Source organism: Leguminivora glycinivorella, chromosome 16, assembly GCF_023078275.1.
Source record: "Leguminivora glycinivorella isolate SPB_JAAS2020 chromosome 16, LegGlyc_1.1, whole genome shotgun sequence".
In the NCBI taxonomy this organism is placed as follows: Eukaryota; Metazoa; Arthropoda; class Insecta; order Lepidoptera; family Tortricidae; genus Leguminivora; species Leguminivora glycinivorella.
The window spans coordinates 402019-425997 of NC_062986.1; the positions used below are offsets into that span (position 1 = coordinate 402019).

Genomic DNA, 23979 nt, shown 5'->3' on the forward strand with positions numbered 1-23979 from the left:
TATGAAACATATTATGTTTATTCTCTCATATAAATAAAAATATAGTATACTTAAATACATGTAAGTTCGATACATTATTATCCTTCAACTTGCAAGTCTCGAAGTATTAAAATTCCCGGACAATTGAGCTGCATTTTCCAGCTGCACTCAGCTCCAAACGCACGTCTCACCAAACACTTACCGGGCCCGGGGCTGGCTCAACTCCGCCGTTCGACAACTTAAGACAACTGTTGCAGCTTCTGGCTTTTACATAAAATACCTATTTCGAGGTATTCCGCTATCCGAACTCGGCTTCACGGTAGTTTGGATACCTACGAGTGTGGAATGTATTTCTCGCCATATCAAAACATTGTGCAGCATGTCGGGTAATAACACGATGGAATTTTACCGTTTAGGCCATTTAGGAACTGATGGAGTTTTTATAACGTAACTATTGGGCGGCAGTGATCGCTTACCATCAGGCGACCTGTCTGCTCGTTTGCCTCCTACCCCATAAAAAAACACAATCGAAAATCAAGATCGTATCAAATCGATAACAAATTGTTACAACAGAATCGACTTCCAGCAAACATCTACTGCTGACATGAACAGCTAAAATTTGCCGACTCTCGCAACGAATAGGGCTACAAATTGGTCAGGCCCCATTAAACCGGAGCAGTCCTGATACACAAAACACTTGACGTTATCTCGGGCCGCGCAAAAATAGGACTCAATAAAGATTATGCCGCGTGGGATCGGACCCACTAGTGTTGTAGGAACTCGAGGCTTTTTGAGTGTGAATTAAAATAAATCCAGTCATTTTTACGACTTGGCTTTAAAAGTTCAAATAAAGACTTCGCCGACATTGTTGTTGGTTCTATCTACATACTTAGTAGCAGTAAAAGAGGAATCTAACGTTATTTTATGATGCAGGATAGGGTACTAAAAAAAATAAACATCAAAATAAAAAATCATTTATTTCGGACAATACAATCCATAGTTTGTTAATTACAGAGGAAATACTTAAATTACTATGTTAGTACTTAAACTAAGATGTTGGGACGTCTGCCTAACAAGTGCACTATCCCATCTCCCTGCAACTACTGTAGGAATGAATGAATAAATCAATGAATTTTACCTGTTTTGATTTTTTGGAAATAAATTAATATTTGCGCCGGACAGACTAGATATGCAAAACACATAAAATAACGTTACCACAAGTCGACTATCGAACATCTTGTAATAACTATTGAACATTATACTAAAACAACTATTAAACATCTTGTAACTTGCCTATTTTGAACAAATAAAAACCTATGAATAATTTCAACAGTCTAAAATAAAATCGAATTTAGAGTTACTTAATTAGAAGAACCTCAATGACAGTAACGTTAAAGTCAATGACTCGAAACCTTAGCCAACACTACATACCCACTAACGTCGACACAGTTGAATTAATGTTAGTAATTAGGTAATCCTTATATCGTAGCATTAGAGTTCACAATCGTTTTTTCTATCGAAGGCCTAAGAGTACTGCTGCGGCGCCCCCTAGGGTCTGTGCGGGCGCGTTATGTCTCCCATTTTATGGTTACCTACAGAACGACTTAATTACAGACCTTACATGTGTGGATTACGCAAATATCAAGCTAGACTTTGGCAAGACATTAAATAAATAATGTTACTGTTAAATCAAGTAGTCATTTTCGTACGAAATATAAATTATACTACGTCGGTAGCTAATAAGCATACGGCCCGCCGGATGGATTTTGAGACATGCCACACCACGCCTCCCATTTTAATACATAACAGCCGCTGAATAACATATCATTGTAGAACGCGCTATGTTTAAATAGTGAAACATCAACATTAGCACTTACAAAGTAAGCTTAATGGTTAGAACCGTTTTATTATAAATAAAACTATGATGTTAAAATGGACGAGTAAATTTTTAATCTCTGCTGGGAATACGACTTCATCTTCCAAGACATTGTAACGTTATGGCAGCCATGACACGTGTCGTAGCCAAATGCACAAACGCTCACGGCAATATCTGTTTCATAGCTATATCTATCTCCTGTCACTCTTGCTTATTGGCGCGACAGAGCAAGGCCGACTGCATTTCTGTCGGCGTCTGGCGTCAACGATTGCCATTCGGACTTTAAAGGACTTCACAGATATAAAAGTAGGTACTTGCTGTTAAAATGTTCATAAACTTAAAATCATCTGGAACATTAAAAAAAATCTCAATAATAATATTTTTTTACAAATTTTGATATTGGAAAATTGGCACATTCCAAAAACGTTAATGTGAAAAATTTTGCAATTTTGAAGAATTTGAAGACTCCGTCTTTTTCGTGTCACACCAGCAATATAAAATTAGCGTATCGGGTTTTATTTGTGACTGAACAACGCAATTACCCATCCATTAACCCAATTCCTGGGAATCGCAAGAAACTCACCACGCTCCACCCCCTCGCATTAGACGTAAAGGCACTCTGGGTCGGGGACCTTTTATAAATCACATGTAGGAACGCATACTAATCCCCTTATTCATAAACGTTCACTAAAGTTATCAAGCTGATAAAGTTCATTTGCCCCTTTCCGACGTATTGGTGTGATAGAAAGGGACAAACGAACTTTATCGGCTTGATAACTTTAGTGGACGTTTATGAATACGGCAACAAATATCTATTATAAATATCTACTTGGATGACACTTGCTGACTTCAGTAGTAGACTAAATGGATACTTCAGTGCTCTACCAACTGAGCTATCAAAACCATCAAATTCATGCTCATAGTGTAGTGTTCCTGCCGACAAGTAGGTACCTACAATTGGCCTATGAAGTAGTGAATGTCCAGTGAAACGGGCACTTTACGGCAACGTTGAAGACAAAGAGGAACACTGAAAGTACCCGCATATATGTTGTTAACAAGCCACAAAGAGCTGCATTCAGCCGGACCGATAAGAACTAACTTTTTTAAAAGCCGGAGACGCTCAGCTCTCACCGCCAACTCCGCATAATCTAGTTACGACTATTCATTTACATGTTACTTCGTAAGGACGGAGCTAACGGGCACCAAAAATGGTGTCAGTGACAAGTTGTGCACGAATACGGAGCAAGTCTGCAGTCTATGCGAGCGATCGCGCGCGTCACGCGCGTGATGCCAGCTCATCAACCAAGCATGTTATAGCGTTTACTCCAAGGCCAGCAAATTGATAGTATAATTATTCTCGAGCTTTGCAGGCCCCGTAGCCGAATGGCATTTCTGCGATAAAGAAACGTAATCGAAACGCCGCAGACAGGTGGTCCGGCTCTGTGCGCTAATACGCAAAGAGCGATCTAGAGATAGATTAGCTACAAAAGAGATATTATCGTGAGCGTTTCGTGAAAGTTTGTCCATTCGGCTACGCACACTGATGATATTGAATAGTTGCGCATACAAGGCAAACGTATTTCGTAATGGACATTCTCGTGGATTGCCTTGTCATATTTTGAAGTCTTTGGACACGTCTGACAATAGAATTGCGAGTGCACATTCTTGTCGGATTTACGGCGAGCAACTTTATGTTGGATGTAATTTTTAACCCAGTTAGATAGCTTATGAAAGGAATCTGCATTTGCATGCGCTGAAACAGTGCAATCGCAACGTAATAATGAATTTAAGGTTGCCGTTGCATCCGCGTTTTACGGATATATCCATAATATCCATGATATTAGTTGTTTTGTAGGACTCAGGGTTGCATTGCCGCCGAATAAGTGAGTTAATAATGCCTCAAGTAAATGATACCAAAATGGATAAACTTGAACATTAGCTGATTAGATTTGGGTCCGATAGAGATCTACATCTACCTCGCCAGGTAACAGATGCGCTTAACCATTTGAACGACAAGAACTCAACGCGCCAAGTTAAGTCTTGCCCACAGTGCATGGGATCACTAAACTTGTTTTGACAGTCGCTGTCAAAGTAAGTACTTAACTTAACGGTAGTAAGGTTTTTCTTTTTTAATACCACGTCCGTGGCAAACAGGCATACAGTCCGCCTGATGAGTGGAAGGTATATCAGTATTTAATTTATTTAGGGCTCAATTATGCCAATCTAATTTAACATTCGTTCACATAACGTAAATCAGTTTTAAATTCTGTAATCAAGTTGAACTTAATTAACCCCATTCCGCACGTTTTCACAATTTCCGCCCCCAACCTTTGAACTTTACGCGTGATAATTCTCATTCCAAATGGCACGAGGCGATAACTCGCGCGGACGACAAATGTCGCGCGGATGTGGCCCGCATCGCATCCGCGTAACGACCGCTCACCCCGCGATACGCACCCCGCACATGAAACTTGAGTATCTACGCTATCCATTGGCAGCACATATGCGCTATGGGTGCGAACGAAAGACCCCATCACTGTGTCTTGCTCTAATTTATGGCCGCTTTGCTCGCCACTGTCGCCTCAGGCCAATGTCATGGCCGAGCCGTTAGTCAATACTAGCCTTTGACTGCATGGAATTAGTGATTTTTATAGCGCCTGATCACAAATTAAAGGCAATTTTGTTTTAGTAGAATGATGTACATCAATTACCAGGCGATTTCTAAACTAGCCCACTATCGGGGTGAACATGAGTAAATGTTTACCCTCTTAAGAGATTTCCCGGAATAAAAACTATCCTGTCCTTCCGAGTGACTTATTAAACTATCTCAGTACAAAATTTCAAATAAATTAAGTCAGTGGTTTGCGTGAAAAGGTACGACACAGACAGACGGATGTTATAGAGACACTTTCGCATTTATAATTATTATTAATGTGGATTGAAACAACTAAATATAAAGTAATCACGCAGCAATGGATAGGAAATTCAAGACAGATTCAAACGAAAAGAGCGCTGCATAAGTTCAGGCATAAAATTATATATTTATTTGTCATGGAGATGGATATGTTTTATTAATTAGCGACCCGCGCCCTCTCTCGGCTCGCTTCTCTCGTTAATTTGCGAAATTACTTCCTCTCCGCTAAATTTTCACGTGGTATTTGCATTAATATCGTGACGGGGATGTATTTGGTGATGTGTCTGCCATTTGTAGCTGTCAGCGGCGGGAGCCCGATTCAAGTTAAACAACTTCATATTTTCATATGAAAGTAAAAATGGAAAAACTCACACTTCCGACAAGATTCTAACCTGCGATCCTATGACTTTGCCACAGCCATCCCTCTCACCAACTGAGCCACGGAGGCCTGCTGGATGTGTACCGGAATTCATCCACATCCTTCCCTCAATTTCCCAAAGGCGTATAGCGACATCTACAAGTAAGAACGCATCCTAACAGCTTGTTACGTTTTTACGGTCTTCTCGCGCTGATAATTAGTTTAGTTTATATCAATTGGACGATTCAAAGATTCAGCGATTCAAAGATTTTTGTTCAACATAGGTAAGTTACAAAATGTTCAATAGTGACACCATCGCCGAAGTCGTGTCAAAACCAGATGACACCCGTAACATGGTGTTATCTGAATCAGGCTCCGCGAGTTGGCCCGCATCGTGCTGCGATGCCGCGCCGCATAACCACCACACCACTGTGAGCGCCATGTTACTGATGTTGCCATCTCATTAGTTGCGCTGTGCGATTGTTGTACCTCAGGCGGTTTCACTATATACCTATGTGCTAATTAATACAAGAGGATTACGAGCAAATGCCGAGCTCTATCCTCCACACGAACAGATTGATAAACACATTAATTAGGTAAATAATATACATACTAAGTAGTTGTGTGTTTTACAAGGTAAATAAAGTTATTGTTTTCCGCTTGTATCTACCTACTGCTTAAAAGTGAAACTCGAGCAAGCCGAGATTCCAAAATTGATTCTGACTGAACGTAGCGCGAGATTTGAGAAATAGAATGTTGAGCGTTCCGAGGTTTTTAAAATCCAAAATTTGCTTAACAAAAAAATCATAACACTAATCCAAAGAAAGAGTATTAACTAAGAAATTAACATCATTTAATATTTTATCGTTTCAAGAGACTCAAACCTACTAGCCAGACTTTAGAGTTTTTTCCAATGAAATCTGAAATCTGAGTTTTCGAACAATCGAAAGATTTTTAGTACCGCAATTAGTGTGGTACAAAATCTTTGTAAAACTCTTCCTTCAACGTGTATATATAATATATAAACAAGTACAGAATTTCACGTGTACCGTCGATATGTATCAACGCGATGGTCTGACCAAATGAAGGAAGCTACCTCCTCGTCTAAATTTTACCAAGCGGTGAGGCTACTTCGGACCGGAATCTATGGAAGCTTATTGTCCGTTGAAGGGCTCCAGTGACCACGATCCCACTAATAATGGGACCGATTCAAAAGAGAAAGAAATGTATCAACTATACATATGCAAAATGTATTTCCTTTACGTATGTGCGATGTGTAGCAGGCGAATCTCCATTAGATTAATAAGCACGCTGGCTGAGCAGGATCCGTGTGAAGTGTTACCGCAATGTAATGATGGTGTTAGCGGCTCATAATGTCACATAGGTAATATACTTAGCTACGAATTTAACTGTCACTAGAAATAAGCAGGTACCTCCCTATGTGCATCAACTTGTGACTTCGTAATGTAAAATGTCTTAGTGGCTCAGGTGGCAGAGCGCTGGAGTATCGGTCTAATGGCCGTGAGTTCAAGTCTCGCCCAAAAGAAGCAATTTTCCTAATTTAAAATTTACTTTGAGCTTAGTGTTAATAAAATAATAAAAAAATTCCCAACCGACGGGGCGTACAAGTGCGCCGTTTATTTAAGGGCATTGCCTGTATTAGCTCGAATATACTCCTTAGCCTCTACTATCAGTATTCATAGTTTAAAATATGCTACCTAAGTACTACTCGATAACATCAAAGACATCGAAAAAATTAATATCGACGGAGAGAGTGGAAAAGCGCCCCCTAAACGGTTACTGGTACTAGAACAGAACCAATAATTACCTACAAACCTTACATATTCGCGACATTTACGCTATTCTAACACATTAGACTCGTGTGTAGAGGTCCGGTACTCGTGCGCGGAATACAAAGCTGGTTCATCACGCGCGGCGTGCGGCGTGCGGCGTGACGGCGCGTGACGCGGGACGGCCGCGGCCGCATGCACGGACAACGTGACGCGCACCGCGCGAGAACTCCCGCCACCAAGGGGTGGAAAGTAACGGACAGTATGTCGGAGATAGTGGATATAAGTAAGCGAATTACTTTCGATGATTGGACTGTAGTCCTGTACTCACAAGTCGCAGAGCTAAACTGTGGAAAGTGTGGAATAAACGTAATGTAGTTGCTCAGCGCCATTTTTTGCAACAATACGCCGTTAGGTATACCAAAGTTTTCAGCGTCGTCTAAAGTTTAGACTTCTGGAATTTTGAGACCCTCTCGTTAAATACAACTCTTGATTTGTAATATTCACGTAATATTTTTCAATTAGTATATTTCTTACATTAATGTGCATCATAGCCTCTCAGATTCCACTCTTTCAACCACTTGATGTTAAGTTTTTTTACGCTTGTGTGGTTTTAACTTTTTTGATTTATTGCTAATATGGGTTCTGAAACAAGAAGAAACAAAACTTTGTCCACTTGACCACAAGAAAAAACTTACGGATAGGGTTTTATTGTTTGTGTGTAAAGGACGACGCCTGTTGCTGATTCATGGTCGTACCCTCTTAACGTGAAGCCAGCCGTTGCTGATATTTGGTTGTAAACTACTTAAAGCTCGGCCACACATGCGCGTTTTGATAGCGTAGGCGGAGCCGTCAGCGGAGCGCAATCGATAGCGGTGCGCCGGACGAACTGATGGCGTTGCGCCCAGCGGACGCCGGCGGGAACTAACGAGCGCGGATTGCGAGCGGAACGCCAGCGTTCATCCGGCGGCGCACCGCTATCATTGCGCTCCGCTAACGCTACGCTATCAAAACGCTTTATGTGTGGCGGAGGCTTTAATGCTAATTACCAATATATATATTTTTTTTAATTTAGAAAAAACTATTGTTCCCTAGTAGTAAAGCATTGAAAGTAAATATGCAGATGGTGGCGTCGGTCTTTCTGTCACCCGAACCGGAGTCCAGCTTGTTACCGTGGCAGCAACCGGCACAAAGGGAGCGCTGCGAGACGCTCGTTTACGGCCGTAAACGCTGTACTGACCTCTCTCAGACGCAACGTGACGCTTCACTGCTATTTTGTTCTGCCGTAAGTTGGAGGTTGTTTCAAATTGTAGCCGTGTTCGTTTGCTTCATTATGTTAAGTTGTACCTACTCTTAAAAAGGTGTCATAATAACAATTGATGCTCTAATATACAGTGTTTGAAAGGATTTAAACTCAAAACAAATTATTGATTCAAATAAAACACTTTAATACGATAATTTACATTAAAATAAACAGCAATGCGCTATAAAACCCGCGAAACAAACATTTACTTTCAACACCGGAAACCCTTTTCTACCATTAAGACGAAGTATGAATGGCTAAGTCTCGCCTTGCTTGTAATGATTACAATCATATTTAGTTCGATATAACAAAACTCTCTTCTACAAACAATATAGTCAGATAAAATTCAAATATTAGTCAACAAACTGACAAATGTTATACTTAGACAGCAGAAAACTTAGCCTACTACGTCGTAAAAAGAGACTTTGATAATATCTTCGCTCAGTATGTAAGCAGCTGCTGGGACGAAACAGCGTCCTCAGACTAACGCACCGCGCCGCGAGCTTGATACGCCGCACCCGTAAGTTATGGTGGGTGCGGCGTATCGTGACCTGGGTGTGGTGAGATAGTCTTTTACGATTTTTAAAGTTGGTTTTATCCTTGTAGCCGAACACTCCCTGCTAAAACAGAGACTGAGAAAGAATACCTATATTCGTTTGTTTGTCCCGCTCAGCAGAAAGTGTCGTAAGGATATGTTCAGCACTGCAGCTTGTCGTAGTCGCCGTCCTTGGCGCGCAGCAGCAGGAAGAGCAGCAGGTTGTACTCGGCAGAGGCGCCGCGCGCCAGCTTCCAGCGTGCCCTCCAGCTGCTCGCGCCGCGCGTCCGCTCTCGCGCAGCCGCTCCAGCGACGCGCCCAGGGAACGACCTGCAGCTGCACAACCGAACAAACATGCGAACGCTCTCAACTATTACTAACTTAGGGATATAATCAGGTAAGCAAAACAACTTGGTTGTCCCGTTTTTCAACAGTCGTAAAATAAAATACTTATCAAATATTTTTGAAGTTATGCCTGGCTAAAATCATTGTGATGCACAAGAATGTTTCTAATTATAATTCTAGTGAAAGATATTTATGCAAAACATGTGAACAGCGACTCAACTCAATTCAGGCGAGCGAACTTCCAGATATCTTCCCCTAATTTGGTGACGCAACCTAAAGGTCCAACTTACAAATTGCTTTGAAACGTCAAACTTCTTGCCAAATAATTTACAACCGTTGGCGAAGTTCGAGTTCACAGGCGATACCTTCGCAGAAAGTTATGACATACTTGCCGCCAGGGTCGTTAGGGCCACATCTACATTTTAAAGTGGGGGGAGGCTACTTTACCTTAAGTATTCTTTCTTTTCCATTAGTTTTCTGTGTGTATCCACTCGAAAAGGTAAACAATAAATCCGATGACGAGCATTATGATATGAGGGAGAAGATCTGCAGATTGATAATATGATTGCAAAATTCGACCGTGTAGGAATTCTCCGGTGACGCGATATCCAGATTAACCGCGCCATCTATTACGGCAATAGCATCTTGTGATTTATTCGGTAGAATGTAGGAAGTCGGCACAGAGAGCAAAACGAACGCAGCCGTCAGCACCCATAGCGCACTGGTGCTGCAAGGCAAGCTGTGCAGCGCCATCGGGACCTCCATACTCAGCACGCTGCCTGAGAAAGTCAGCGGTAAGTCGACCGTGAAGAAACCATAAAGTATCTTTTGATATACTTTAAAATATAATTTATTATTATTTTGGTCAAAATTGATTAGGTCGGCGTTATAAAATACGGTGACAAGATTTTTTTCTCTCCGGTTTGAAATGTAACATGACAGCGACATCTCAGCGACATATAAAAAGCCGTGAAACAAAACGCAAGTGCGACTTGCGTGTTCGAGGAGACTACATTGTTACACACGGTTTAAAAAGTAACTTCAAACAGTTTTGCTAAAAATTAAAAAATTTTTCTGTCAGCCATGTGTCACTGTCATTCTGCTGTCATTTCGACGTAATACGGAAACGTCAAAATACAAAGGGTATTCAAAACTTTCAATTCTGTTTTCTGTCTAAAACTACTGGGCCAGACGAAATTCAAAGAAACGTAAGCACAAATTGTTATTTTTTGATGCACCTGATTAACATAGTAATTTTGCCACCATTCATAATTCGTGCATTGTTTACAAGCAGGTTCGCGATCGCCTCATTAATTCAGTTGCGTCGCAAATATTCTCACGGTATTTCCTCGTTCCTCAGGGTCACCTGTCATGGGCCGCGCGACACAAAGGAGCGCCCGCTGAGTCGACGAAATGAAGAAGGTGGTGCTGTTTAAGGGCGCGTCGGAGGAGTACTGGAGCGCGCGTTCCGCGAGCACAACTACGAGACGATCTTCGTGGAGCCGCTGCAGTTCACGTGCGTGAACCTGCCGGAGGCGCTGGGCACGCGCTGCGCGGCGAGTACGCGGGGCTGGTGCTGACGAGCGCGCGCGCGGCCGAGGCGGTGCGCGCTGCTGGGGACCCGGCGCGCTTCGTGGCGTGGAGCGCGCGCCGCGTCTACACCGTGGGCGACGCCACCGCGCACAAGATCAAGCTGCTGCTCGGCCTCGGAGGCGCTGGGTGCGACCGCCGGCAATGCCGAGAACCTCGCTAAGATCATTGTCAAAGAAAATGACAGCTCTAGCAAGTTCCTCTTCCCCTGTGGAAATTTACGATCCGAAACCCTCCCGACCATCCTTCAATCTAAAGGTATAGCGGTAGATTCTTTAACTGTTTATGAGACTAAGGAGAATGACAATTTGAAAGCAAATTTGATGGAGCTGACGGTTCGACCCATGACCCGTGCTGTATGGTTTTCTTCAGTCCTTCAGGCTGTGAGTACATCCACCGGCAGCTGCAGACGTTCAGCAACAGGCTGACGGATCTGCCATATTTCGCAATTGGGAACTCTACTGCGCATAAAATTGAGAATTTGGGTGTGGAGATAGCTGGTGTAGCTGAAAAGCCGAGAGCAGAGAGTGTGATAGAGTCGGTAGAAGTATTTTGCTGCGAGCACTAGTAGTTAGTGGCACTGTAGAGTACAAACAAGTAGTGACCCCATGCCATTCAGTGTTTGGCCTATTTTAGATGCAGCTAAATTAATGTTGCTTGTAATAGTAATATTTCTTTCGAACATTTGAAGAGTGCAACAACAAGTGTAATATGTATATAAAAGACTGATATATATAATCTGGTGGCTATGAAACAGCTTCAAATTTGCATTTCTGTAAAAAGTGTAACTAATTCCATTTAAATAAAGTAACTTTAGTAAATAACTCAATTATGTGCATGCAATAATATATAAATCTTATGAATAATGTATTCCCAGTGCAATTATTTAGAAATCATAAGCATTAGGTGTTGGTGTTGTTATATTTTTTATTGTTTGTTATGATTCTTACACATGTACAAAATTTGATAAAAAGTTATAAAAAGTAAGAGTAGTTTGATATTGACATCACCCACATCAATATTCTAATCACAGGGGGCGCCTGTATAACGGCGGTGGCGGTGGACACAGGAGCATTGCTCAACACCAGTTTGCATAATTCTCCTACAATATGGTATGCAAACATTTAAAGGTAACTGCCTCATAGTTATATTGCATACATACATACATACAATCACGCCTGTATCCCATAAAGGGGTAGGCAGAGCACTTAAAACTACTAAAGCTTCAGGGCCACTCTTGGCAAATAAAGGGTTAAAAGATAACGAAACTGTGGCATTGCAGTGACAGGTTGCCAGCCTCTCGCCTACGCCACAATTTAACCCATATCCCATAGTCTCCTTCTACGACACCCACAGGAAGAAAGGGGGTGGTGAAATTCTTAACCCGTCACCACACAGGCATCTATATTGCAGTTTATATTAATTAGGCTTATGCTATGCGCCATTCAACTCCTAAAAACTTACCTACTAATACTAATATCGGGAGCTCGACAAAAAATCAAAAAGGTAATCACGGTCTATATCCCATATCCCGGTCAATATAAGTCTAATGAAAATAACCGTGAATCATTCAAAACTCTTAACTTACCTACTATTAAAATGTAGCCAATTTTGTTAATACAGTGACCCAAAAACACGACGGCAAACTTGACTAGTTAGACTGGCAATAGGACACGTTTAGAGGATCCATATGTAACGTGGGACGTGGTTATTAATTTACTTAAATTATTTGTACCATGAGGACAACACACTACATTTTAAATTAAAATCACTTTATAAAAGTCCAAACTATCACCGCCGCTGCTTTGAGATTCGTCGGACATCGACGTTCTGCGGCGGCCACGAGAGCCTCCAGAGGCCCTGGGGCCTAGTGCTGTGTGTCGGGCTCCCATAGACGTCGACGTTCTGCGGCGGCCACGAGAGCCCATTGTCGTGTGCGGAGCACCCTTAGACATCGACGTCCGGTGGGTCTCTCCCTGCGCGGCTCCCACGAGGGCCCGCGCGCGGCGTCCCAGCGCCGCGTCACGGCTGCGTACGTGGCTACCGCGCCGCCTACTACAAGCGCTGCGTTGCATACAGCTAGTGGCTGAAAAACAAGTAACAATTCGTTTATTGGCAGTTTTCGAAATGTTTTGTTACATTTTCTAGCTTATAGCACAGTATAATAAAAGAGTACTATCGTAGTTATCGTACAGTATGGCCACTCCCGCTCCCCCCGCTGAAAGTGCCGCACGCCCGCTTTCAGTTACCGCCTGTCAAGAACGACTGAAAGAGGTCGACTGGTCGCAGTCTTACGCATACGAGCATGGTACGCGTACACCTACACGAGCTTAGACTGTGCGTACGAAACGAAGAACGCGCCTCTTTCGTATATTTGATGGCCATCCATTGTCCGAGGACTCCGAGGTGTGCTTATAGCCTGGATGGATCGATCGCAACTAGAACTCACAGCATGCACGTAGGAGACGAAGCCGCGCAGCTCGCACAGCGTGAGGCTGAGAGTGCCGCTGAGCACCAGCAGCGCGCCGAGGACCGAGCTGCCCACCACGTCCTGTAACAGCAGGTAAACTTCAGTTGGTCACTGTCTTCTATATGACGTGTTCTTGGACTACCAGCAACTTGTACAATAATATCCTACTCAATGCCCAAACCCTACAAAACGCCTCTGAGAAGCACGACGTCAACACAAACCGGAGTTGGGCGGGACATGTTGCTAGGCAGAGTGATGGCAGATGGACTAAAAATGTTAACAGAATGGTGGCCGCTCACAGAAGTAAGAAGCGCTTGGCATCCGTTAGCTCGTTGGGTGGACGACATCCGGAAATTTGCAGGTCACAACTGGAGGAGACTAGGCTCAGGACCGGGACGAGTGGCGTACTAGAAGAGAGGCCTATGCTCAGCAGCATAAAGGGCTGATATAATGATGATGATGATGATGAACACAAACCGAGGATTTTCACGTGGCAGTTCCTTGTTGTGGGACGTGGGTGCTGTCCGAAGATATTTCAAAGGAACCAATCAATCCTTATTACTTAGGCACGTCTCCCTGTCATAGGCATATAGATTGGGTTTGAAAAAGGCAAGTTGTTTTGTTATCTTTCTGCATACTCACGCAGTAGAGCCAGGCGTGCGGCGCGAACAGCGGCGCCCCGAGCAACGTGGCCGTGAGCTGCACGGCCAGCAGCCCCGCGGCGAGGAAGGCCAGGCTCGCCGCCCCTCCGCCATACTCACGCAGTAGAGCCCCGCGGCGAGGAAGGCCAGGCTCGCCGCCCCCTCCGCCATACTCACGCAGTAGAGCCCCGCGGCGAGGAAGGCCAGGCTCGCCGCCCCCTCCGCCATACTCACGCAGTAGAGCCAGGCGTGCGGCGCGAACAGCGGCGCCCCGAGCAGCGTGGCCGTGAGCTGCACGACCAGCAGCCCCACGGCGAGGAAGGCCAGGCTCGCCGCCCCCGCCGCCAGCGCAGCCGCGCCCGCGCAGCCGCCGCCCGCCAGGAACAGCACGGCCGAGCACAAGCAGCCCAGCTGCGAATACAAGCGGGTTTGGACGCAAGTACAAGAATGTTTCTTGTTGACAGAATCTAGCTAAACCAACCAAGCAACCTAGGCTGTGCTGTGCTACGTAAGAACAGTGAGCAACCGCTCAAGCTTCAACTGCAAGCTTCAGCGTAAGTGCGTTTCAACATTATCTGAGCCGATATCGGATGTCGGACCGATATCCCATACATTACAGGCGACATCTTGAATTGTTTTCATTTAAATCCCACATTCGATATCGGATCGGATAATGTGAAAACGGACTAATGCTGAACATTTGTAAGGATCCATCGACGGTCTGATGATGGTCATGGTGCGTTTTCACATAATCCGATCCGATATCGGATGTCGGAAGGATTTCATAGGCAAAAATCAAAAATGGCGGCTTAAATGTATGGGATATCGGTCCTACATCCGATATCGGATAGGATAAAACGCACTTACGAGCTAGGATTTAATTTCTAATGTCATGTTGATTTTTTCACCCCTGAAGTGAAAATTGATCATACAATTATTATATTTAATCACCGTTTGATCGCCGCCAAGCCGTCAAGTACATAAGGCCGTCAATGGAAAGCAGTTTGTTAAGGTTTGTTGGATATCTACGGTACCTATCCCGTAGCCACCAACAGTAGAGTAACATGCGCGTTGCTCAACCTGTACACACTAAAATTGTTAAGTACCTACATAAAAATGTCATACAATGTGGCAAATACTCACGATAGCAATCAGCTTCATGATTCCCTCAGGAGAGCTCAAGTAGTCGCTGTTCGCGTAATACTCCCGCAGCACTTCCGTCTCGGTCTCCGCCGCCATCTTGGATTTCAATCTACACTAGAACACTCAGCAACCGATCACCACCTTCCGATCCCGCATAATTTAGCAAGTACCTAGTAAAATCATCACAGAAGAGGACCAATTGTCAACTCATTTGTTTTACGACAATACCTCTACTTAATCACAAACTTTCATGTAAGTATCACTTTTGGACTGATCAGCGCTTTTAGCGTGAGTGTAGAACTGGCTCTGTCGCATCAATACGGAAGACCGGCACAGAGACAACTACCTACGATACGATATGCTATTTGAAGCGCCTACGATTTTAGCTAGGTACCTAAAATACCTACTCTTGGATGCAGGCCCTGACAGCTAGGCTAAAATAGTTCACCAATGTATTTTTACTCACAAAAAATTACAATTCAGGATGTGAAAGAGTTTGCAGGGAATGGGCAGCGGCGATGTGCGCAAGCGATGCCAAGACTGACGTGAATAAGGATTTAGATAAAGTTAATTGTGTACTCGTGTTATCCACTCGGCTTTGATAACGAAAGGATAAAATTAGCCGTGATTTGTTATGATAATTTCGATATCATCAATTCACAAATTGATGATTCATGGTCCTTATTGCAAAGTACGTAAGGTGCTAGGATAATTAACAATGTTGACGACCGGTCTGGCTCAGTCGGTAGTGACACTGCCTGCTAAGCCGCGGTCCTGGGTTCGAATCCCGGTAAGGGCATTTATTTGTGTGATGAGCACAGATATTTGTTCCTGAGTCATGGATGTTTTCTATGTATATAAATGTATTTATCTATCTAAGTATGTATATCGTCGCTTAGCACCCATATTACAAGCTTTGCTTAGTTTGGGGCTAAGTTGATCTGTGTAAGGTGTCTCCAATATTTAAAAAAGTTGGTGGCAGTACAGGTATGAGCTTAACTTGATGGTCGTCGTGATGAGATATCCTACAATAGACCTTGGCTTGTCGAATTAGTGGTAATACTTATTGTCCTAAATACACTGTCTTTGGTTTTGATAAGATAGAAGTTTAAGAAAGGACTGCCAATCTCCATCGCAACGGCATTGCTTTTCCAGCAAGAACAATCTACGAATTAGTACTTAATTATAATAAGTGGCAGCCCAATATTACCTATAATTAATACGAAATGTGTACATATCTTACCAAAAAGATAAATACGTAAACAATATTTTTTATTAGAATTTGTTTGTATCGCAAAAGGATTAGGCAGTCTTGATTTCCGATAACCGGACCGAATCCACATACCAATCTAATGGATCGCATTATGTATTACAGAACGATTTTACTCGTAGCACGCTTATCGCGATATCATATCTTTGCTGTCTAAACAAAGTGCCGCGTTTGACGATTAGGAGGCAATTGAAAAAAAAATACGGAACCCTAAAATAGTTATTTGTTATACAAGGGGGCAAAGTTGTATTTTAACGCCGAGTGTGGAATTGAAAAGCGAGCAAGTGAAAGGTGTGATAGGCTAGTAGACATTCCTACACGTTGATCACGTAGACAACGTAGTAGTGATTGAATGCAGTATAACCACCTCTCCATACGATAAGGGATTGCCTCTGTCACGTAGATTAAGTATATATAAGATAATGTACTTTAGTATTGGGGGAGAGTTAGAGAGGAGAGTTAGGAGTTAGGTTGGAGAGATTACATCTTTAGACCGGAACCGACTACAGTGTTTCCATCAACCCACTCCCAGGCTCTCAGCCTATTTCAAAGGATTCTATTATTGAACCACGAGCGAAGCGAGTAGGTTCGAAAAATAGAATCCTGAATTTGCGAGTTTTTTAACACACGAGAAGTAAAATACATTTGCACCCGAGTGTAACACAAAACATTTCCCCTCACTATAGCGAGGAAACTACAACGCAAAAAATGCGTTTATCACTGCTTCCAGTAGTCCCACAGGTGGTAAATCATCTTTATTACTAGATTCACCTACTTTTATCAATTTTAAAGCAGTTAATTTGACTTTATTCAAGGACAAATTACTTTTCCCACTAGTGGATAAAATGCATTTTTACCCGCTGGTATTAAAGGACAAAACACGTGTTTCCAAGCTAGTGAAGGGAAAATGATATCGCTTATCTACCTAACATATTATCTAGTACAGTACTACTAGCCGTGATCTGATACTATACCTACCTACTGTTATTTCATTTGTAAAGACTCCGCCACATAGAGCGTTTTGAGAACGGGGTGCGATGCGAGCGTGCCGCCAGCGGGCCGATACGATCGCATTTGAGCAGTCGCATAATATAGTGTTGCTTCTTGGGTAAGACTCGTGAAGTTAGTGTCGCACGCGCCGCTCTTATCGTGTCCCGCACTCTAAACGCTCCTGTGTGACGAAGCCTTAAAAATAACTGTTGTAAGATATAGTTTAATTAGAAAGAAGGAATCAACGCGGTTTTAGAATTAATTCTACTCAGAATATATTTCACGATTTTTCATGGATATATTCAAAGTTTTAAAAACAAATTATCACTGGCGACTGCTGACACAAGAGTGTAGCAACAGCACGTCCAGAATTTTGTGCTACTAAATATCAGTACAAGTGTAGAGGTACGCAAGTTCTGTCCCTTTATCATGTTACCTGCTTTATAAAAGTACTCCGATTCATTAAAATACATTTTTGAATTTTGTAAAACTTAATAGGACTCGTAAGTAAATAAATATGGCCAGACGCCAAAATAAAACGACAAACTGTATAAAAACCATATATTATAATTAAAATTGAAAAGTAAAAATCACTCGCACATAGTCTGTTTATGAGATCGTAGAACCGGAGCGGGCCGGTGATATGTCGCGCGGCGCGGCGGCGGCCACGGGAGGGCGGACAGTATAAAATTATTTCCTATAACAATGTTAGTACATTTTTCCTTAACCTAGGGCGGGCGGGCCCGGGCTCGTGCTCCTACACTACGGGACGGCCGGCCTTCACTATAAGGGGTGCTGGCGGCTCGTGGAGGGCACGGGCGCGTGCGCGTGCGCGTGCGCGTGCGCGTGCGCGTGCGCGTGCGCGTGCGCGTGCGCGGGCGGCGCGGCGGGCACGGCGCGGTAGGCGGCGCGCCCGGAGGCGGAGGAGCGCGTGGAGCCGTGCGCGCCCGCCGCCAGGCTGGGCGGCCGCGCCGCCGCCACGCACGCGCGCACGCGCAGCCCCACCAGCGTCAGGCACACGCACGCCGCGCTCAACCCCAACCCCTGCAAACGCAAAACTCACATAAATACTTCCTGCGATAATCATCAAATGTTAAGAGTGTCTAAGTGAATGGGGAGCACCACACGAATTCAAACGAGACAGACCGCTTTGGATGATTTTATTCGATTGCCGTGTGGGCCGCTGACGCTCCACATGATTCCATAGAGATCCGATTTGAAATTCTGTAGTCTCGGTACTGGCGCAGTCTGTAGGATGGCACGTCTTAGCTTAAAATTATTGGATATACTTGTCGATTTTCTACAATTGCCAACAAAAAATTATGTGAATAATCATCACGTCCGTCTGAATGTAAACGTCACATCATCTTCTCCAAATAAGCCTCATACTAGTCATACTTCTTTCTTGAGAAATTGTCTCTTCAACCCAACATTTTCAGGTCTGCTTTCCAATGCAGTTATCCCAATTTAGTATTCATCTTGTAGTCTGAGATTGTTCTCTTATGTCCGCACTTCAGTGTAGCGCACAGCGTTCAGGTAGCTATGATTTGTAGCTATGAGTCTACCGTACCAAAACATATCACACGAAGTATCGTACTCACCGAGGCAGTGAACAGGAGCGCCATCAGCGAGGTGGGCGCTAGCCGGTACTCCGGCAGGAACAGCGCGTGCAGCGAGCCCGCGCCGCCCGCCAGCAGCGCGCTGCCGCTCCACGCGTGCACCGCCATGCCCTGGAAACATGACAGACTACTTGAGACGTTTCTGCCAACACGCTAGTTAGTGATCATTTATTGGAGGTATCTAGTTATCTACTCTCTATTACCAATCTATTTGCAAATATTTTCAAAATTTTGCCATATACGGTAGCCATGATAGCACAACTTCTAAATCTACTTGCGTTACTCATAATGAGTTGTTCATCCAATATTTTAGATCATGGACCTCTATCTTTACAGAACAGTCTGCTGCACTCTGATTGGGCTCAACATATCCACGCCGACCGCGGAATCAGACACCGCTACATATCACCAATTCACCATAAACTAAATTAATTTCGGATTGTCCTACGTACCACCTGTCTCAGCAGTGCGCCCGGCAACCTGGCCACTCACCAGCTTGTCTTCGAGGCGGGCGCCTACTGCCTAGCACTCACCAGCTTGTCCCAGCGCAGCGGCAGCAGCGCGTCGAGCCCGGTGACGCGCAGCAGCAGCAGCGCCAGGTGCGCGAGCGCGCCGGTGACGGCCCCGAGCTGCAGCCGCGCACGGCAGCCGGCACTCACCAGCTTGTCCCAGCGCAGCGGCAGCAGCGCGTCGAGCCCGGTGACGCGCAGCAGCAGCAGCGCCAGGTGCGCGAGCGCGCCGGTGACGGCCCCGAGCTGCAGCCGCGCACGGCAGCCGGCACTCACCAGCTTGTCCCAGCGCAGCGGCAGCAGCGCGTCGAGCCCGGTGACGCGCAGCAGCAGCAGCGCCAGGTGCGCGAGCGCGCCGGTGACGGCCCCGAGCTGCAGCCGCGCACGGCAGCCGGCACTCACCAGCTTGTCCCAGCGCAGCGGCAGCAGCGCGTCGAGCCCGGTGACGCGCAGCAGCAGCAGCGCCAGGTGCGCGAGCGCGCCGGTGACGGCCCCGAGCTGCAGCCGCGCACGGCAGCCGGCACTCACCAGCTTGTCCCAGCGCAGCGGCAGCAGCGCGTCGAGCCCGGTGACGCGCAGCAGCAGCAGCGCCAGGTGCGCGAGCGCGCCGGTGACGGCCCCGAGCTGCAGCCGCGCACGGCAGCCGGCACTCACCAGCTTGTCCCAGCGCAGCGGCAGCAGCGCGTCGAGCCCGGTGACGCGCAGCAGCAGCAGCGCCAGGTGCGCGAGCGCGCCGGTGACGGCCCCGAGCTGCAGCCGCGCACGGCAGCCGGCACTCACCAGCTTGTCCCAGCGCAGCGGCAGCAGCGCGTCGAGCCCGGTGACGCGCAGCAGCAGCAGCGCCAGGTGCGCGAGCGCGCCGGTGACGGCCCCGAGCTGCAGCCGCGCACGGCAGCCGGCACTCACCAGCTTGTCCCAGCGCAGCGGCAGCAGCGCGTCGAGCCCGGTGACGCGCAGCAGCAGCAGCGCCAGGTGCGCGAGCGCGCCGGTGACGGCCCCGAGCTGCAGCAGGCGCACGCGCGCCGCGCCCGGCAGCGCCCACACCTGCAGGCCCGCGCCCGCCCACACGCAGCTCGCGCAACCCACTGAACACAGCTACAAACAACACATTACCACTAGAATGCTTCTTCAACTTCCACACACCGTAAAAGTCAGATATGCAGCAAATAATATATTTTTAGTAATACAGAATTTATTTATTCTTATTCAAATTGTGTATATAGCAGCTTAGTTACTAAGGAAAAATATAATGAACCACTAGACCACTGGTATCTCATGTAAATGGAATGGGATACTATTTCAAAATGAATGCCACTTCTTATCACATTTAAAACATGTTCTCACAAGGAAATATTGTAGTTATGAATTAAAATGTACATTCTAGGGTGCAAAATATTTTAATTCCTGAAAAAAATCCTTTTAAAATCAAACAAGATTCTATTAGTAAGTGTTATGTTATGTTAGAAGTTAGTATTGCAATTTATTGAAATATATCACTCACATTTTGTTGCTCAGCAGGGTTCCTAAGAGTTAACATTTTCTCTACTTAAAGAACTCCTGCAGTATTTGGCTATTTGCAACCGTAACCATAAGTATGATGGACACTTTGTTGGTAAGTGTATATTCTTTATATGAATGTATATAATATATTGTTATCCATTCACAAAAGACATGGAGTTCTGCAGCTTACTTGTCCTTACATATAATAGTGGCATTCCACGCTCCTCCTGCAATAAGTTTGTTGTAATGTTGAGATGTCGAGGTGGTCGTTAGAGGTGAGGTGACTGACCGTAATGAAGAGCATGGCCGCGCCGTGCGCGGTGAGCAGATGGCGGCAGCGGCAGTAGACGGGCGCGAGCGGGCGCGGCGGCGGCGGCGGCGCGCGGGTGTAGTGCGCGTGCGAGTCCCACGAGCGCTCCGTGCCCGCGCCCGAGCCCGCGCCCGGCGAGCGCGCGCCCGAGCCCGCCGCGCCCGCGCCCGCCAGCCCGCCCAGCCCGCTGCCCGCGATCTCGAAGTCCTGCACCAAACCCGCGCTTGTACCCGCACCCGACTCTACCCGCCGGCCCGACTATAACATGCCAGAGTAAACCACCTGACCTCGCCCGCCCCGCCTGAGCAGGGACGCTTAACTGACCGTGGGGTTGGCCGCTCCGACAGTTTACCTAGCACCTGGCATATGCACGGGTTATCCTCTCAATCCCTGCAACTGTATCAATCATCAAATTCATATTTTTATGTGGAATTATAGCCAGGCGAAACCGATGCTGATGCAAGTGCCAGCATTTATGCAAACCTTTGATAGTTGCCAACCCCAATTGTGAACCTTACATAAGGTCCACAATTGTCCAGTTAAGAGTGCTGTTGTTAGTATGTTAAAGCAGAGTTAATTTAGTTTTCACCGATACCCGAGAGACAGTGGGGTAGCTAGGCATAAGCCAAGTCACATAATGCCCACATCCTTTCACTATTAGTGATAGCAAATACTTTATTATGAACACAAATTGAGGAGCCTCAGAGATGCAACTTAGCATATGTCCAGATTAGTTCACAAACAGCACCACCAAGAAAGTGATAAATGCAGAAGATGAGAAGAAATCAAAAGCATAGGATGGATAGATGTGAAATCATGAGCTTGAATATGTAGTTCAATATGACTTAAAAATGCTAACTTCATGTCTACTTTATATCAGAACTCTGAATTTATTTTCTTTGCATAATGTAAGTTTCCATATCTTTATCAAAAATCTAGTCTGTGTTAAGAAGTGACCACTGTCACCAGTATACCCAAATTAAAATAATTTTAACTGCAGTGAAAGAGAAATTTAATAACTTCACTCTCTACTGTGCTAACCCTACCCAAATAATGTAAATTAATGTTATTGTATGTATACTCAAATTATACTATTAAATCTATAGAATTAGAACAATAATACCACTCTGTTGGCATAAAACATTAATGTTGAAGAAGATTAGAGTTTGCTGTGCAAAAACTTTAGGATAGACATTATTTGGATATTTTCAGACATGTAAGCATACGAAGAAATCAGATTTTCAAAGTTGTGCTCAGCTGTAGCTGTAACTACAGTGGAAGGAAAGCATTACAAATGATCCATGTTAAATTATTCACTGTAATCACACTCACTCACCTTGGCAAGCAGGCACTTAAAACAGATCTAGGGCACATTTACCAAGGCAAGAATAATATGCCTATTTGCATACAGATCATTCCAGTTAGAATCTAGAAGGAAACCCCATTGCCATTAAATATTTGGTTTAGTACAAGAGAAAGTATCCAAACTTTTAAAGCAACAATTACAGTTCAAGAGTTATTTATTGTAGAATTGGGAGACAAGGGATGGAGGACTAAAAGGGTGGGAGCGCTACAACACCTGTATGTCTTCGCCGCGGCAGCTAGTGGGCTCCAGGTCGCGAATCTCGTCCAGCAGCAGCTCCACCTCGTCCGTCGAGTACAGCTCGCTCACCGACACGTAGCGCGCCGCCGCCGCGTGCATCGCGCTCTACCGCAGCCTGCAGCCCGCAGCCATGCTCCGCCTGCACCCATAACACAACATAACCAACCCATCCACACCACCACTCCTATCGACCATCTCCGACCACAACTGCCGGGGCCTACCTCGCCCGCACGATGACATCGAGATTCCGTCCGGTCTGTAACCACATAATCCAGAGGCGGGGCTATCGTTTTATCGACGAAAAGCTAAACAAATTCAATCTAATGACGCTTTATGGGGACGCCATGTTTGTTATCATTTTTTGTCTATGGATCGACTTTTGAAGAGAGGAGTGGCGCCTGGGTGTGAAAAAATTAATTTCGAGAAAATATCAAATCATTTACGCTTCCTACTAAAACTTAGAAGTTACTTGTAATTGTAGGTATTTTTAACCGACTTCAAAAAAGGAGGAGGTTCTCAATTCGACTGAATGTTTTTTTTTCGCACATGAAAATAATACCTATTTCATCAAAATACATTAAATTAAAATGCAAAGCTGTTCAAGACTGTTTTATTTATGCCATAACACAAAAGCCGTTGTGCAGCATGGGCAATCGACAAGGGAGTGAACATATATATTAGGCTCCCCACAGACAGTCTTAAAAATTCATAATCTTAAAAAAAAACTTGTATGCAATCTGACAGTTCAAACTGACACTGACAAGACACTGACAGATCTGAACTGTCAGATTGCATACAAGTTTTTTTTAAGATTATGAATTTTTAAGACTGTCTGTGGGGAGCCTAATACTACTCTTTGGAGTGAACTGAAGAGCGAAACGAAACGGCGAATAAAGCTAGGAACATACTACGCGGACGTCCGTCGTAAAACGACCGCAACCGCGACCTATCAGTGTGCACGGAACACAGAGAACCTCCTATAGAGTGGCAGTCTTGTATATTTGGTTCGCGATACGAGTCACCAGTGTTTGGGGTGCGAGGAGCGGGCGAGGAATGTGTTAAGCGCGCTGTGATTGGCCGTTTCAAGGACGGCGGGCAGTCGCGCCAGATGAAAAGGGACAGAAGTATGACTGTCCCTCTACTGACGCGTAAGTGGCCAATGTAAGTTGACCTATGCCGGCTCTGAATAAATTATAAATATGACTTATTTGTGGAATGTAATGCCGTCTGTTTT

The 23979-nt window shown here is 45.0% G+C and overlaps 3 protein-coding genes and 1 pseudogene across 5 annotated transcripts in view; 2 read left to right on the plus strand and 2 right to left on the minus strand.

The window, feature by feature from the left end:
* LOC125234866 (E3 ubiquitin-protein ligase TRAIP-like) overlaps positions 1-5545 on the plus strand; it is an 8736-nt gene extending 3191 nt beyond the window's left edge. The window contains exon 5 of the mRNA XM_048141289.1: positions 5500-5545. Coding sequence (XP_047997246.1) covers positions 5500-5545 — 46 coding nt within the window. The remainder of the gene's footprint in view (positions 1-5499) is intronic.
* A 4730-nt stretch (positions 5546-10275) lies between these two features.
* LOC125234867 lies at positions 10276-11258 on the plus strand (annotated as a pseudogene).
* A 1299-nt stretch (positions 11259-12557) lies between these two features.
* On the minus strand, positions 12558-15044 carry LOC125234868. The gene is made up of 4 exons (XM_048141290.1): positions 14945-15044; positions 14036-14212; positions 13140-13241; positions 12558-12776 (listed from the first exon to the last, which is right to left on the minus strand). Exons 1-4 carry the CDS (start codon positions 15038-15040, stop codon positions 12558-12560), a joined length of 594 nt encoding a protein of 197 aa, XP_047997247.1. The 5' UTR covers positions 15041-15044.
* A 2707-nt stretch (positions 15045-17751) lies between these two features.
* On the minus strand, positions 17752-23123 carry LOC125234968. 3 transcript variants are annotated; one of them, XM_048141391.1, is made up of 6 exons: positions 22967-23123; positions 22722-22884; positions 21122-21349; positions 19357-20427; positions 18806-18934; positions 17752-18248 (listed from the first exon to the last, which is right to left on the minus strand). In XM_048141391.1, exons 2-6 carry the CDS (start codon positions 22842-22844, stop codon positions 17988-17990), a joined length of 1812 nt encoding a protein of 603 aa, XP_047997348.1. In that variant the 5' UTR covers positions 22845-22884; positions 22967-23123; the 3' UTR covers positions 17752-17987. The 3 variants fall into 3 exon arrangements, with proteins under 3 accessions (XP_047997348.1, XP_047997347.1, XP_047997349.1); XM_048141390.1 differs by having other exon boundaries at positions 21122-21400; XM_048141392.1 differs by lacking the exon at positions 21122-21349.
* Between the last annotated feature and the right edge of the window lie 856 nt (positions 23124-23979).